The 14808-nt window shown below is 40.0% G+C and overlaps 1 protein-coding gene across 8 annotated transcripts in view; it reads right to left on the bottom strand.

Annotated features, from left to right (window-relative positions):
* Positions 1 to 604: 604 nt before the first annotated feature.
* APC (APC regulator of WNT signaling pathway) overlaps positions 605 to 14808 on the bottom strand; it is a 190309-nt gene continuing 176105 nt past the window's right edge. For all 8 annotated transcript variants that reach the window (XM_056537470.1, XM_056537468.1, XM_056537469.1 and 5 more), the window contains 8 exons: positions 14492 to 14590; positions 13673 to 14051; positions 12504 to 12599; positions 12282 to 12421; positions 12084 to 12161; positions 10359 to 10475; positions 10035 to 10249; positions 605 to 9087 (listed from right to left, as the gene is read on the bottom strand). In XM_056537470.1, coding sequence (XP_056393445.1) covers positions 2637 to 9087; positions 10035 to 10249; positions 10359 to 10475; positions 12084 to 12161; positions 12282 to 12421; positions 12504 to 12599; positions 13673 to 14051; positions 14492 to 14590 — 7575 coding nt within the window. In that variant the 3' untranslated portion in view covers positions 605 to 2636. The remainder of the gene's footprint in view (positions 9088 to 10034; positions 10250 to 10358; positions 10476 to 12083; positions 12162 to 12281; positions 12422 to 12503; positions 12600 to 13672; positions 14052 to 14491; positions 14591 to 14808) is intronic.

Genomic DNA, 14808 nt, shown 5'->3' on the forward strand with positions numbered 1-14808 from the left:
TACACCAGTTGTAGTAAGAAAACAAAAGTGCAAAACATAACAAGAACTTTAACATTACTATATTTGAGTGACTTCATTTGTTGATATGGATTTTGGCAGCAAGTGAGTCTACATTTTATCCTGTTGGCTAGATTCTAATGCAAGACAGAAAATTATCTTAAAGGAGAAATGCGGCAGAAAACTTTTACCTTCCTCTGTACCCGGGCTGCAAAAACAAAAGACAAACTTTAGCTCACCTTCCTACGTTCCCCCGCTGTGCCGGTATTGGCATCCCGTTCCTGCGCTGCTCGGGTCCCTGCTTCTTAGGTTCAAAATGTCACACTGCGGTCAGCGTATCGCCGGCCACAGCGATGTCCCGCCTTGGCCGGTGATAGGCTGAGCGCACTGTCATGTAAGGAGCCGGCCCAAGCTCCTTACATAGCAGTGCGCTCAGCCTATCACTGGCTGAGGCGGGACATTGTTGTGGCCGGCGATACGCTGACCGCAGTGTGACGTTCCAAGGATAAGTAGCATGGACCCAAGCAGCGCCGTAGGAACGGGATGCCGATACTGCCGCAATGGGGGAACGTAAGAAGGTGAGCTAAAGTTTGTGTTTTTTTGTTTTTGCAGCCCGGGCACATGGGAAGGTAAAAGTTTTCTGCTGCATTTCTCCTTTAATGATTTTAACCTCAAATGTTTCATATAACATTTTATTGTCTATCCAGTATCCTGTGGATATTTGATGTGCATTTTATGATGCAGAGTTTAATGTAAGCTAAACGACTGAACACCACTTCAAATCCTGCACAGGATACTGTATGTGTGAATACATCCTTTCGATTTATTAACACGTACAGTATCCTACACATATTTGATGCACAGGATTTGAAGCTGCAGATTTAATGTTGCAAATTTCAATGTAAACTAAATGACTGAACACAGCATCAGATCTGCAGCTTCAAATTCTGCGCATTAAATAAGCACAGGATACTGAACATGTGAATACACCCTTGGTAAATTCTTAGAGGTAATCCAATGGAAAAAAATAAATACTACTGTGTAACACAGAGAAATCTATAAAACAGCCTGGCTTGACTGAAGCCAGACAGATTTTCTTGTTTTCTGTAGTCAGCACAGTAACACTGCAGTGTGTTGCTATGGAAACACCACTTTTTAAATCAGGCTGTCCCTAGCAACCAATCTGTCTCTGGTTACGCATGTCTTCAGTGTAAGGCTTAAAGTGTTCCTGTCATTTGTAAAAGCTTTTGACATGTCATCAAAAAGTTTATATCGCATTGAGTCTCAGTCCTGAAACCTGCTGCGATCCTAAGTTCTAACCTGGTAAAGTGTGGGGCAGCACTCTTTACTCCCTGGCTATCACTCATGAGTCAGTTAATGTGGCCAGCCAGCCAGTAAAATATTCACTACCATGCACTTTTCCAGAATATAATTTATGACTGCAGCAGGTTTCAGTACTGAGACCCTTTGCAATCTAAACTTTTGACATATCTGGACAAAAAAAAGTTTTAATAAATATCACTAACTCTTTACCCGAAATTGTACTTACATAAAATAACAGGCAATAAAGTGTGGGATAGCCAAGCTCATGCTTTTCAAAATCTTCTCAAAATCATATAAATCAGATATTTTTAAAAATAAAGAAGCCTCTTTAAAGGTCATATTTATATCAACCAAAGAATTCAGCTCCTATAGCTATTAATTACAAAAAAAAAAAAAAACCGCCCCATTTCCAAAAAAAAAGAATGTGCATGCCACTTAATATTTTTACAGTTCACAAAAACACTTATGAATTTACATACAGTAATAATTTATTCAGAAATGTTTAGTTAGATTACTCTGAGACATTCTGTCTCATCATAAAAGAGCAGCCATCTCACCTCAAATACCAGACATATACTATACAGCATAGCAGTGAAAAGAACCAACTAATCTCTGATAAAACAGAGTCTAATAGGGGGCCGGGGGAAGTTTGATGTTGTATAACTGCAACACAGATTTCCTTTTTTGTAGTAGATTGTTACACAATACCTACTGTACCTATAAACATCATGAGATCACAGTACTTGGATTGTCAGATCAGTCATGCAGAAAGGCCAGCCATGGAGGAAGTAGAAGAGAGAAAACAAAACAAAGAAAAAAAAAAACAAAAACAAAAAAAAACTTTCAGTAGAAATCACATTGCTGTTAACAGCTGCATGGTAAGTTGAGTATGTAAATGTATTCACAATAATTAAACCCACCAATATTTTCTGCTTCAATACAAGTTTTACCTGATGTCACAAGGGTGGTCGTATTCTTTCAATACATTGATACAGCTACAGTTAGAAAGGGTGTCTATATGTTTTCATTGATTAATCTTGTTTTCGGTGTCAAAAAAAGCTTGAAATGCTTTTTGAAGACCCAAACTGTTCAATGAAAATGCTCTATAAATATCCTATGTTTTATTATTTTAAACTGTATCAGTTATTTTACAGTAAATAAGTGAAAATATTGTTTCATGAATTATGGCTTCCTGAACAACCCTCATCAAAAATCAGTATTTACAGATTTTATATTTTGTGTCTTTGAACAATATACACGGACAGCTAAAAAATAATACATCAGTATTTCATTTCAAATAATTGCAGATAGTCTTTTTAAACAGAAGTAACCAAATATGAGCCAGAATGTCTTTTGGGACTTTGCGAACCACTAGAGTCTGTAGCTTCACCTTTTGAGTCTCTTTTCTTTGAGTTTGTAGTCACAGGTGTTGGGATCTGGGATGGTCGGGCTGTGCTACTTTCTGCATTGCTTTTTCTGGGGCTAGGGTTATAATTAAAAGGAGTTACACGTGCAGCAACAGTCCCACTTGGTGAGCTATGTTTGCTTGAACTGCTTGAGCTAAATGGAGTACGCTCTGTTGCACAATTTTCATTTGTCTCTTGCCCTGAAGCCTGGCTGTTTATTACAGGTTTTGGGTCAGTCCCTTTTGGATCCAAACCATCTAATTTAATAAAAGATTTCTGCCTGTTTTCCAAAACAAGCCCATTTCCATTCCCTGAATGATGCCTTCCTTGTGAGTCTTTTACTCCCTCATCCTTTTCCCCTAGTTCTGAAATATTGTCAATAACTGGGGGAGAATTTCCAGTAGGTGATCTGCCTGATCTAGGGTTATTGATTGGGCAATCCTCAATCCTTACCCATACGTCCTCTGTTTTAGAAACTGCCGGTGCCATTTGATAGACTGTCCTAATTTCTGCTGATTCTACAACAGTACCATTATTTGCAGACTCAAGTACTTCGTTTTCCTTTATTTTCCGCCAAGTTCCTTTTGTAGATGGACAGTCTGATGTAGATTTAGACCCTGGAAAGGAACATGGCTGTCTTTCATCTTCACTTTTTGCTTTCTCACTAGATTCAGAAGACGCAGACAAAATGGAAGATGAACTTCCAGTCCTTCTCCAAGTGCTAACACGAGGAAGTGATGATGAATGCTTACTGTGCTCACGCTTCCAAGTTCCTGATCGAGTAATTGGAAGCCTGGATGGCGATTCAGAATGAGACCGGCTTATGTCATGACGCTTTCTGACATCTCCTTGCTCTGATGAAGTATTTAGGTTTGGGGGTGTTTTTCTCCAGCCACCTGATTGTACAGTATGAGTTGATAATGACATATCAGGAAGAGAAGGGCTTAATACTGGTGTCTGAGACTGAGATCTTGTTGGGGAGTCAGCTCTTGATGAAGATGACAAGGACTCAAAGGATGCAGACTCCTCCAATTTTCTTCTTAAAGTTGGACTAGGAGCTTCCTTGATAAAAGTAGACTGGCGTACTAAAGCTGGTCTTTCAGATCTATCAGACTCACTTTCACTAGATTTTGTTGAAGACATTCTCGACAGCTCTACTTTCTTAGTTGATCCAGAGTTGTTTACATTTTGATTCAAGCCTTTTGATGCAGATTCACTTCTTGGAATTCCACTGGATGTTTTGGGTAGTTTGGTCATACTCTGCTGACTTAATTGCCTACCTGGAGATGTATATGACATTCTGCCTGAACCAGAGGATTTGGTGGATGTGGTGCTAGGGGAAGATGTCCTTGGTAACTGAGAAAATTTGTTAGGAGGACTAATCCCATTTCTGCCTGGTGAGATTGAACTTCGACCAGGGGACTGCAGAGGTCTGCTCAATGGTTGAGGGGAAGGCCTTGAAGGAGTAGAGTCTCTTGAACCCGATCTAGAAGGTCCTTTGTTTGGTCCACTTGAGGTAGCAGCTGATCTGCTATTGTAGAAGGATTCAGATTTTAATGGTTTTTGCACTCTAGGAGAGTTGGCAGAGTTGTCGTTAGAACTTTTAATTGGGACATTTTTTAAGACAGGAACTTTCTTTGAAACAGGGCTTGTACTTGGAGAACTAGCACGGACACCTGGGATATGAATCATTGTTCTACCTCGAGATATTGAGGGCATATTTGTTTGTGCTGGAGGTTTACACTGACTTGAAAAATCTGAGCTGGAGCGTGATTTTCCTGTTATCATACTTTTATATACCTTCTTTCCTCCTTTAATGCCTTTAGAATCCTCTTCATTTTTTTTCCCCTCCATAGAGCTTTTTTCTCCTGGCTTTAAAATTCTTGGCCCTTTGTTTGCAGAGATGGTTTTCTCTTCTTTGTCAGGTGTTAGATGAAATGGAGATCCTAAAGAAATACCCGATTTCAATGAAAGTATTGAATCAGAGTCTGAAGATCCTTGTCTTGACAATGAGACTCCAGCAGCTGCTTGATGTAATCTACTAACAATTGAATTGGCACCTTCCTGAATTGCTTTCCAGTCAAAGCTTTCCGAATCTGGAGAAAATGCATTTTCAGAATCAGGACTTTGTAGGTCTCTTAAATCTAGAGTAAGATCTGGCTCTTCAGCAAGAATACCACCAATACTATTTGACCGGACCTTTTCATTTTCACTTTTGGTCTTTGAAGGCTTTTTCTTCTTTGGCATTGCAGAACTAATGCATTCTTGTAGCAGATCATCTTCAGAGTCAATGCTTAAAGAACTCAGAGAGCTATTACGAGAAAAGCAAACTGGGGTATCTTCAACATGAAAGGACTTAGGAGCATACCCTGAGGTCTGAGGTCTCCGAATTTCCATCTGTGAGTCAGGTGGTTCATTTTGCTTAGGTGGATCAATCTCTTTATTATTATTTTCTTGGTCAATATCACTTAATGAGCTGAGAGATGAATTGCGTGAAAAGCATACAGGCGTATTTTCAATGGCAAAATTCTGCATTTTCTCATCCGAAGCTCCTCCTCTGTCTTGGGCTTTAGATGCAGGTGGAAATGAAGCCTGCTTTTGTAGTACAGATTTAGATGGACCTCTCCCAGCTATATTTTGTTCATGCTGTCCTTTCCCTAATGACTGGTTTGAGGATGGATAATTTTTATCTGCTTTTGTGTCATTTTCTTTTATTTCTTTCCGCAACTCTTCCTTTTCTTTGGAAAGATCAACATCATCTTCATCAAAATCTAAAGAACTCAAAGAATCATTCCTTGAAAAACAGTAAGGTGTGCCCTCAATTGGAGTATAGTGGTGAGGTGAATCAAAAGCAAAGCTTCCTTTTGCACGTTCTTCATTATTTGGAATTTTCTCATTCACTTCTCTTGGATTTTTAACATTCTGTTTTCTTGTGTCATTGTAAGGTTTCTCAGGGATTAAACTAATTTTTTGTTCAGAGTTTTCCTTTGAACGTCCATCTAGTTGTGGCATCGGTTTCACAGGGGAGGTTGGTTTCCTATCGTTTTCCTGTGAATTTCTATTTCCAGTAGCACTAATAGATGTATGATTAATCTGATCCATAATCTTTTTGACTCTATAAGGCTTATGGCTTTTACCTTTAGGCATGGCGGAATGTATGCACTCGGCAAGAATATCACCTTCCTCTGTTTTATCCTCCTCTAGACCAGATGTAGCAGTATTTGAGCTTTTTCCACCTTGTGACTCATCTGTACTCCTACCCTCAGTAGGAATTGTGTCCCTTCTTTCATAGTTAGCAGGTAAAGTGTTGGCTTGATCATTGCGTACCAGTTCATTTGGTGGTGACTCTATTGTGAGATCACTGAGAGAAGTCGCTGTAGAAAAATTTATAGGTGTGCCTTCCACACAATACACTTTTGGCATATCATCTGCATGGGTGAAACTTACATGCTTTTGAGCTTGAAGTCTGTTTTGAGGAGGAAGAAGTTTATACACTGGAAGTTGGCTTGGCTTCCTAGCAGTAGGAGGAGCAGCTTTGGATGCAGTTGGTTGGGAAGATTTCTTATTTTTCCTTGAGGATTTTGTAGGCATAGCAGATATTATACATTCCTCCAATATGTCAATATCGTCATCAGTATCATCTAGCATGTCCTTTTCTGGTTCTCCTTGTTTCTCTTCTTTTTTGTGATGGTGATTATTAGATTCTTTTGACTTCTCAGACTCTGCTTCATTGGCCGGATCATTTTCAAGTACTGGAGGCATGATTTTAAGTTCTACATCTTTAGGAATGTATGGCTCATCAAGGCTAAGAGCACTTAGGCTGGATGCACACGAGAATCCATCTGGTGTACTCTCTGTAGCAAAATGTAGTAAAGTATCAGCTTCCTGAAGTACTTGAACCCTCTGAACGGCTGCATGCACAGCAGTCTGTTTTGTCACTGGCTCCCTTTCCTCTGCACTACTTGTTACCTTTGGTTTACTTGTATCTCTCTTATTTTGTGTTGCTTGAGGGGGTGGTGGAGTTTTACATCTACTTGGTGGCATTGTTTGCCCTGGGCTGTCTGGAAGGTCACTAGGACTTATTATTCCACTAACCATGCCACTACATGGTTCACTTTGCACAGAGCTAGCTATTGAATGACTTTCAAAACTATCCAGTGAGCTCACAGAGGTACACCTGCTGAACATTAAAGGAGTTTCTTGGACATAATGTTCTGGAGGGCTTTTAGGTGTCTGAGCACCACTTTTGGAGGGAGATTTAGCACCTGAAGAAAATTCAACCGATTTATGTCTTAAGGCATCTGAAGGAGACAAGTTTGAAGTCGGCAGTCTGCTTGTTTTAGTTCGTATATGATGTGGTGCTGAACGAGTTTCAGTAGAAGCACATTCTTTTGTTGTAGAATCCCTGCCGTCTTTTAGCTCAGTTATTTGAAGTGTGTTATTGCCACCTTCTCCCTGGACACTTCGCTCTCGTCCCTCAATTTCATCTTCAGCAGATGACAAAGATGATAGAGAACTGCAGCGAGAAAAACATATAGGAGTGTCTTCTACACAGTAGGTCTGTATTGTTTCTTGGTTAATTGAAGGAGGTTTACTTGTAGCTGGTTTCTGTCTGGCTTGCCCACTTCTGGATTGAGCAGAATTTGGATGAAGTTGATTTTGTCGGTTTGTATTTGGTGATGGTGTTGGAGTATTACTGCTAGATGACACATGGTCTTTCTTAGTTCTCTGTTTGGAAGAGCTCTTTGAATAGGAAAATGACGACTTTTGAGCTGACTGTGGAACATCCGCTTGATACTTTCGACTGTAGTCAATGGGCTGCTCAACATGGTGTTCCTCTTGGTTATATGCAGGGATGTTAAAGTTTCCATGCCTGTCATCCTCCTCCTCCTGCTGCTCTTCCTCAGAATAACGTTCACCAAAGTTTGTTGTTTTGTCATCATCATAGTCGTCAACCTGACAATTTGATTTGCTAGACTTCTGATTTATTCCAATAGTAGAATTTGCTCGGATTTGATCTCCTTGTGTGTTGGGAGCTCTTGATCGATATGGGGACACATTTTCAGGCTGGGAAAAATGTGAGGAGAATTTTTTGTGTTTCTCGTCTTTGTTTTCAGTAAATCCACTATACGATGCCTTTTGGGTCCTAGGCTGCCTTTGCTCATTTTGTTTCAATTCACTGTCAATTAAGTGCTTGGGTCGTGCCCATCGATCATTTTGAGTTGGGCTTTGTCTGCCAGAGTTCAATTGCTCATCTGAGTATTTCAAACTATAATTTATTGGGGTGTCTAGTTCAGTATCATTATCATCCATGTGATTAGCACTGTGTATTTTGTGAGCTAACCCTGCAGGATACTGTCCATAGCTGCAAAATTTACTCTCATCATCTTCAGAGTAGGCCTCAACTGAAGGTTTTACTTGACCACGTTTTCCATAGCCATCAGTGCTGCCAACACTGTTTAGACTATCATTTGATGACATTTTGATATAGGATACAGGACATGCTCTGTTAGGATGGTCTCCCTTGCTGAAGCTGTATGGATGTGTCATAGAATGGTTTGCAGAAGTCTTTCTAGAACCAGTTCTTTCATCCAATGCATTGTGCATTTCTGAAGTTGATGGTGAAGTTCTTTCCTCAACCAGATGAATATTTGAGACCTCATCCAAAACTTTAGCAATTGGAGTAGTAGTTGATAGCTGTAATCCAATACGCTTAGATGAGTTGCCTTCACTCACCGAATGATAGGTATTTATTCCTGGCCTTTCTCTGTCCTTTTCTGTTCTGTTGCCATCACCTGCTGTCCTGGAAGATTGTGCTGGCAAAACAGTTGCATTCATATATGGAGAAAGAACCGTTAGATTCCCAGGGTTGAAGTTGTCAGACCTACAAATAGACTCATCATGTCTACTAGAGTCTAGAGCATATTCATTGTACATGTTCTGCTTATGTCTCTGTTTATTGCGGTGAGAGGTTTTAGGACTTAGGTTATCGATGTTGTCAAAAGTTTCAGATAAATGCTGCGCATCAAGTTCTGCCTCTAGAGCTTTCTGCTTGCGAACATGAAGTGAAGGAACAGTAGATCCTGGAGACATGATATTGGCATCTTTATATTTAGCAGGTCTATTTGCCATAAGATTTCTTAGAGCTGCTGCACTGCCCATTGCTATCATTTTGTGCTTAGAATGAATGAGGTTCTTGAGCATGCTAACAGCACCCATATCCCAGAGAGCTTCCTGATCTTTAGCATTACGTGCAGATAAATTCCACAAGGTCCCACACGCATTGCTGACAATTGTCAGACTGTGTGACTTTAAGTGCTGTAATAAAGTTTGCAAGCAATTGTTCTCCCGTAGAATTTGCCTAGGATGAAACAGAAAAAAAAATTGATAAATTACAATTGTAATCATAAATGCTTAAATAATTTAACAAAGCTACTAAAAATTCACATTGAATGGAATATTTGAGGATTGTTCAATAAGCCCTTTTGTTTAAAAGGTATACTGCTAAAGTTAGGTTGCTTTGGAGCTCTATTCGGAGAGATCAGTCACAGATTCCGTTTTTTTTTTCTTTTGAAGGATTTGGCCAGATAATACTAATAATAATAATGGTAAATTTTAATTCAACCAAATTCTGCAAACAAACAGATACAAGTCTGAAAATCATTCAAGTCAATGGAATCTCTCGGAAGCAGCTGTTCAATTGTCTGGCTTTGTTTACTGGCACCAATCAGAGTCAGAGGCCCTGAAGGAAGCCCTGATGCAAGTGAACACAGCCTTAAAGACGTACTCCGATGGGAGAAAAAAATTCTCAAATCAACTGGTGCCAGAAAGTTAAACAGATTTGTAAATTACTTCTATTAAAACATCTTAATCCTTCCACTACTTATCAGCTGCTATATACTACAGATGAAGTTGAGTTGCTCTTTTCTGTCTGACTACAGTGCTCTCTGCTGACACCTCTACCCGTGTCAGGAACTGTCTAGAGCAGGAGAGGTTTACTATTGGGATTTGCTCCTACTTTGGACAGTTCCTGACACAGACAGAGATGGCAGCAGAAAGCACTGTAGTCAGACACAAAACAACAACCCAATTTACTCTGTAGTATACAGCAGCTGATAAGTACCGGAAGATTAAGATTTTTGAATAGAAGTAATTTACAAATCTGTTAAACTTTTTAAAGCCAGTTAATATGATTTTTTTTTCCCCCACGGGAGAACCCTCTTAAAGTAGTTATACTAAACTGCATACAGAATAATGCAACTTCTGAAAATCTGCCTTTTGCAAGTACTCCAATAAATATACACATACCTATGATCTTCATTAGTGGCAATAAGACTGGATACATTACGCAGTATTCCTCCTCCACTTTCAATAATTGCCAGTGTATTGGTCTGACTTCTGTATGTTAATGTGCCCACTAAGAAAGCCAAGGCTCCATCCACAGAACATATGTCTGCTTTATTCTCTGTACAGTGGGCTGACAAGTTCCACAGGGCACTCAGTACACTTTTCAGTGTGGATTCCTTAAAGAATAAAAAAAAAAAAATTGTGTAAATATAATTAGATGTTAACCTGAGCTACATAGAAAATAGCATTAGAACATTGAAATATATATTTGTGTTATTAATTTACCTTCTTAACATCCAGTGCACATTCTGTCAATGCTTTAACACTGCCAACTTCACGTAAAGTCTTTTTACTGTTGACATCTGCTCTCCAAGACAGATTCCTGAGCACACTTGCAATGACCTGCAACACATTGTAATAAATAAATTACATGAATGCTGTTTTGTGTAATTCTTTTACACAAAGTCAAGTTGTAAAATTTGTACTGATAATCTGGCTTCAGTTCTTTTTTGGCCTATATATATTTATATATATATATATATATAGTAAATTTGAGTAGCCGTATTAGTCCAGTGATGCAGATGCAAATCATAAAATGTTGCAGTATCTTGTAATACCTCTTTTATTGGACTAACAGCATTTTGTAGAGACAAGCTTTCGGGATTCCTCCCTTTATCAAGTCTAAAGCAAATTTATATTTATATTTATATATATATATATATATATATATATATATAACACTTGACTGTTCTCACCAAAATCGGCATGTTTGGTTAACAAATGTATACGGAAGTGTGTATGGGGGACTTTACAATGTATAAACAGATCAAAATACCAATATATATATATATAATAAACTAATTAACACTCATCAGCTATTAAGTTAAGTGTATATCCCTCTTGTATTACCACTTTTTCAAATGGGCCCAGAAGAATGCTTCCAATTTTGGTGGAGTTGTTGTACAGACTATGCAATCACTCCTAGTAGACTGCAGGGCATGTTGCATTGACTAAGAACTGACCAATCCATTTCTTCTCTGTATGCAACATTTTAAGCTGCTCAAAGCAGCAACAGATTTAAAGATGGTATATAACAAAGTGTGTATTTGTATAAGTGCTCTCACAGCTAATATATTTCCCACACTTCTGCACGACACCTTTAAAGGGGTACTCCGGTGCTTACACATCTTTTCCCCTATCCTTTGTGCTGATTACAAACGGGTGCCGCATGCCTGATCGCAAGAGTCCCGCAGCTGGGGACGCCCGTGATCATGCACGCGGCACCCCGTTTGTAATCAGTCCCCGGAGCGTGTTCGCTCCGGGTCTGATTACGGTCGATCGCAGGGTCGGCGGCGTGTGACGTCACGCCCCCGTATGATGTCATGCTCCGCCCCTCAATGGAAGCCTACGGGAGGGGGCGTGATAGCACCGGAGTACCCCTTTAAAGTGTTGCTGTCATTACTGTCATTAAAGGGGTAGTCCGGCCTTTGACATCTTATCCCCTATCGAAAGGATAGGGGATAAGATATCTGATTGCAGGGGTCAAGCCGCTGGGACCACCCTAGATCTCCATTTAGCACCCAGCATTCTGTGCCCTAAGGCTTTAGTCTAGGAAACGCTGGTTTTCCTAGACAGAGACGTGACAGCCTCCCATGATCAGACATCTTATCCCCTATCCTTTGGAAGGCTAGAATACCCCTTAAAAACAACTTTGACATGTTGATTAAACATGTCAAAAGTTTGATTGCCCCGGGTCTTACTCCTGATCACTGTGATCGTGAGTTATTAGCCAGGGCAGTGGACAGTATTGCGCTCCACTCCCTGGCTGGCCAAGAGATCCATATATTTCTGTGCACAAGTTTGTTCTCTGCACAATGTGAAAAGTTGTTTTTAATGACCGAATTGCTTTAAAACACTTCCTATATAAATGTTATAGTATGTGTGCACTGTATTCGTATTCTCTCTTTTTATATAATGGCGTATATACCATAAACCCACTAGGCATGTTACCTGCTGCAAATCTTCACTTTCTGATTTCAACTGGGCTACAAGGGCTCGCATACAGCTTTTCATTGAACACAGAGTAGCCTGAAAAGAAAAAGAACATGCATTAAAACTAACAATATGCATCAGATGATGAAAAACAGTAAAGGATTACCAAGAGAATGGTCATATAGAGAGGACCAAGAGTAGGTTCATGATATATACCTTATTGGCTACATCTCCAAATGTCAAGTTGGTCAAAGCCATTCCAGCATACCGCCGCAGAGTAACACTATAGTGGTCATTAATAAGTCCATACATTTCACAGTCAACTTGCAAAAGCTCTGCAATAGCCTGCAATCCCCCTGAAACCAAAAAATGCAATAGCAATTTAGAATTTTTCTTTTCCCTTTAATTTGTCAGGCTGTGTGTTGTACATGATCTTACCAAGTTCATTCATTGCATGCCTATGCTCTTCGTCAAATGAGAGTTTCATCAGTACACATACTGCAGGACAGATCTGGTGCTCCACAGGGGCAGGCACTGAAACCAAACATGAATAATTGTCTATTTTATCAAGCATGATGTCCATTGGTAACCAGTGACATACTAAAGTGACTCAGAACTGAACTTTAAGCTAACAGTTTAAAAACTAAGGCATCACTTACATTTTCAATTTTACAAAATTACTGCCTGTATTACCTGTAGATGGAGGCACAAGTAAGGCTGAGTTTACCCTACAATTGCTGTCTTTACCATATAAATTGGTTCCAATCCACCTGACAGATCAAAAGAGTGTATTTTTGGTTTCTAGCAGGCTGGTATACTTGGTATACCACTTTTTCTCTGTATAAAATACTACTGCTAGGAGGTACCTGTCAGAGAGATACATCAAAAAATCCTAACATATGACTCTGATGTACTATGCAGTGTACAGACTATAAAGCAGCAATAAAAATAATACATGCTATAAGGAAATCCATATAGTCGGCCATACTTAACCCAATCCAGTGGCCAAACTGAGTGTCAGTCACTATAGCAGAGGAAAAATTATCTGATAAACCTATAAAGAAAGAAAAAAAAAAAACAGGACAGCTCCTCGTGTATTACCCTTGATATACTAAGAGCTTGTTAGGGCTTCAGTACAGATAGGTCAGCTGTCAAGATGGGCTGTTCACCTTGTGGAAGAGGAAATTGCACCCTATTACTGAGGTAGCATGTGCGATGGAGGAAGCTGCACAGTCCGGAAGGCCACAGGATGGGGGCTCTGCCTGTCCTGCTGCGATCCAGTAACCGTAGAAGAGAAAGTAGACCTATTGTAAATTGGTAATCTCATTGTTGGATTACCTAAGGTACGCTTGACATACTTGAGTTCTACTTTTTCTTTTACAGTTACTGAATAATTAGTTGATCATTGCAGACTTCACTTAAGATGTCTGCATCCAGAACCCGGTGTTGGCTGTTCCCACGGTGAAGAGGTTATAACACTCCCTTAAAACAGAAAACAGTTTTTGGGGAAGACCAGTTTTGTGTTGTAAATGTTACAAAATCTGCCACTAATCTGTCATATCACCGACATGTGTACATGTCCAACAATACATATTAGTCTGTCATACTTGGATTTTTGTCCTGGTCCATTCCTTGTTCATGTGCCTCTTGCCATTCCCAACAGGTTTCACAGTAGGCTCGGATTTGTTCAAGAAGATGTAAGACTCTTATTTCTCTTCTTCCCCTCTTGTCATCAGGTTGAGAATGGATGATGTTATGAAGGGCTGCACTGGCTCTGGCACGGGCTTCTTTACTGCCACGGGAGTTTCCCAGCAGCACTGAATCTTTATCATTTCCATGTAGTAACTGGATGAGCAGAGGAAGACATCCAGACTGGCGCATGGCAATACAACTATCCTGGGAACTTGACATGGCTAGTAGCGTGCGAGACATATCATCCTTGTCATGAGTACCAAGCATTGACAGAAGAGAATATACCATTTCCACCTAAAAACAGATTTTTTTTCACATTAATATATTTCAGAGTGTTAACCATTAATCAATAAGGAAAGTAAAAGAGCAAGAGGGCAGAATCTGTTATAGACTTGGAGTCTTATTACTCTTTCATAATTACTGCAATAAATAATGCTTGCTAAAACAGCCATCATGTCCCCTCCCATAGACATGAATGGAGGGGGGGTGGCGTGACATCACGAGGAGGTGGGGCATGACGTCACGACATCAGCCGCCCAAACCCAGCCTTCTAAACATAATGTTCAGAACACTGGGGAATGCACGAGATCCCAGCAGTCAGACCCCCCACGATCAGACATCTTAACCCCTAGATAGGGGATAAGATGTCTAGGGGTGGAGTACCCCTTTAAAATCTAAATACAGAGCGCGGTTTTAGCAACTTTGGTAAAAGGTATTACACAAATTCCACTTACCTTGGTACCAAGATGACTGGTCAGTCTTCGTGGAACGGAGTAAGTACTGTTTGAGCTCATAACACTGGCAGTCTCGTGATCCCCCCGAGTTGGGGTAGCCTGTAATTATCAATACAAAATAGTTTAAAACAATTGCTTAATTTCCAGGTATATAAAGGTAGAGGGAGTGAAGTAGAAAAAAAAAAATAAAAAAGCCATACTTCCTACCTCCGGTCCCCCTACCCCCAACAAGCTCCCATTTTACTCTGTCAGGTCCCCTGATCTGAGACAAGCTCTCAGGACAGGACCTGCCTGTTCAGTCAGTCACTGGCCGAGAT

Source organism: Hyla sarda, chromosome 1, assembly GCF_029499605.1.
Source record: "Hyla sarda isolate aHylSar1 chromosome 1, aHylSar1.hap1, whole genome shotgun sequence".
Classification (NCBI taxonomy): domain Eukaryota; kingdom Metazoa; phylum Chordata; class Amphibia; order Anura; family Hylidae; genus Hyla; species Hyla sarda.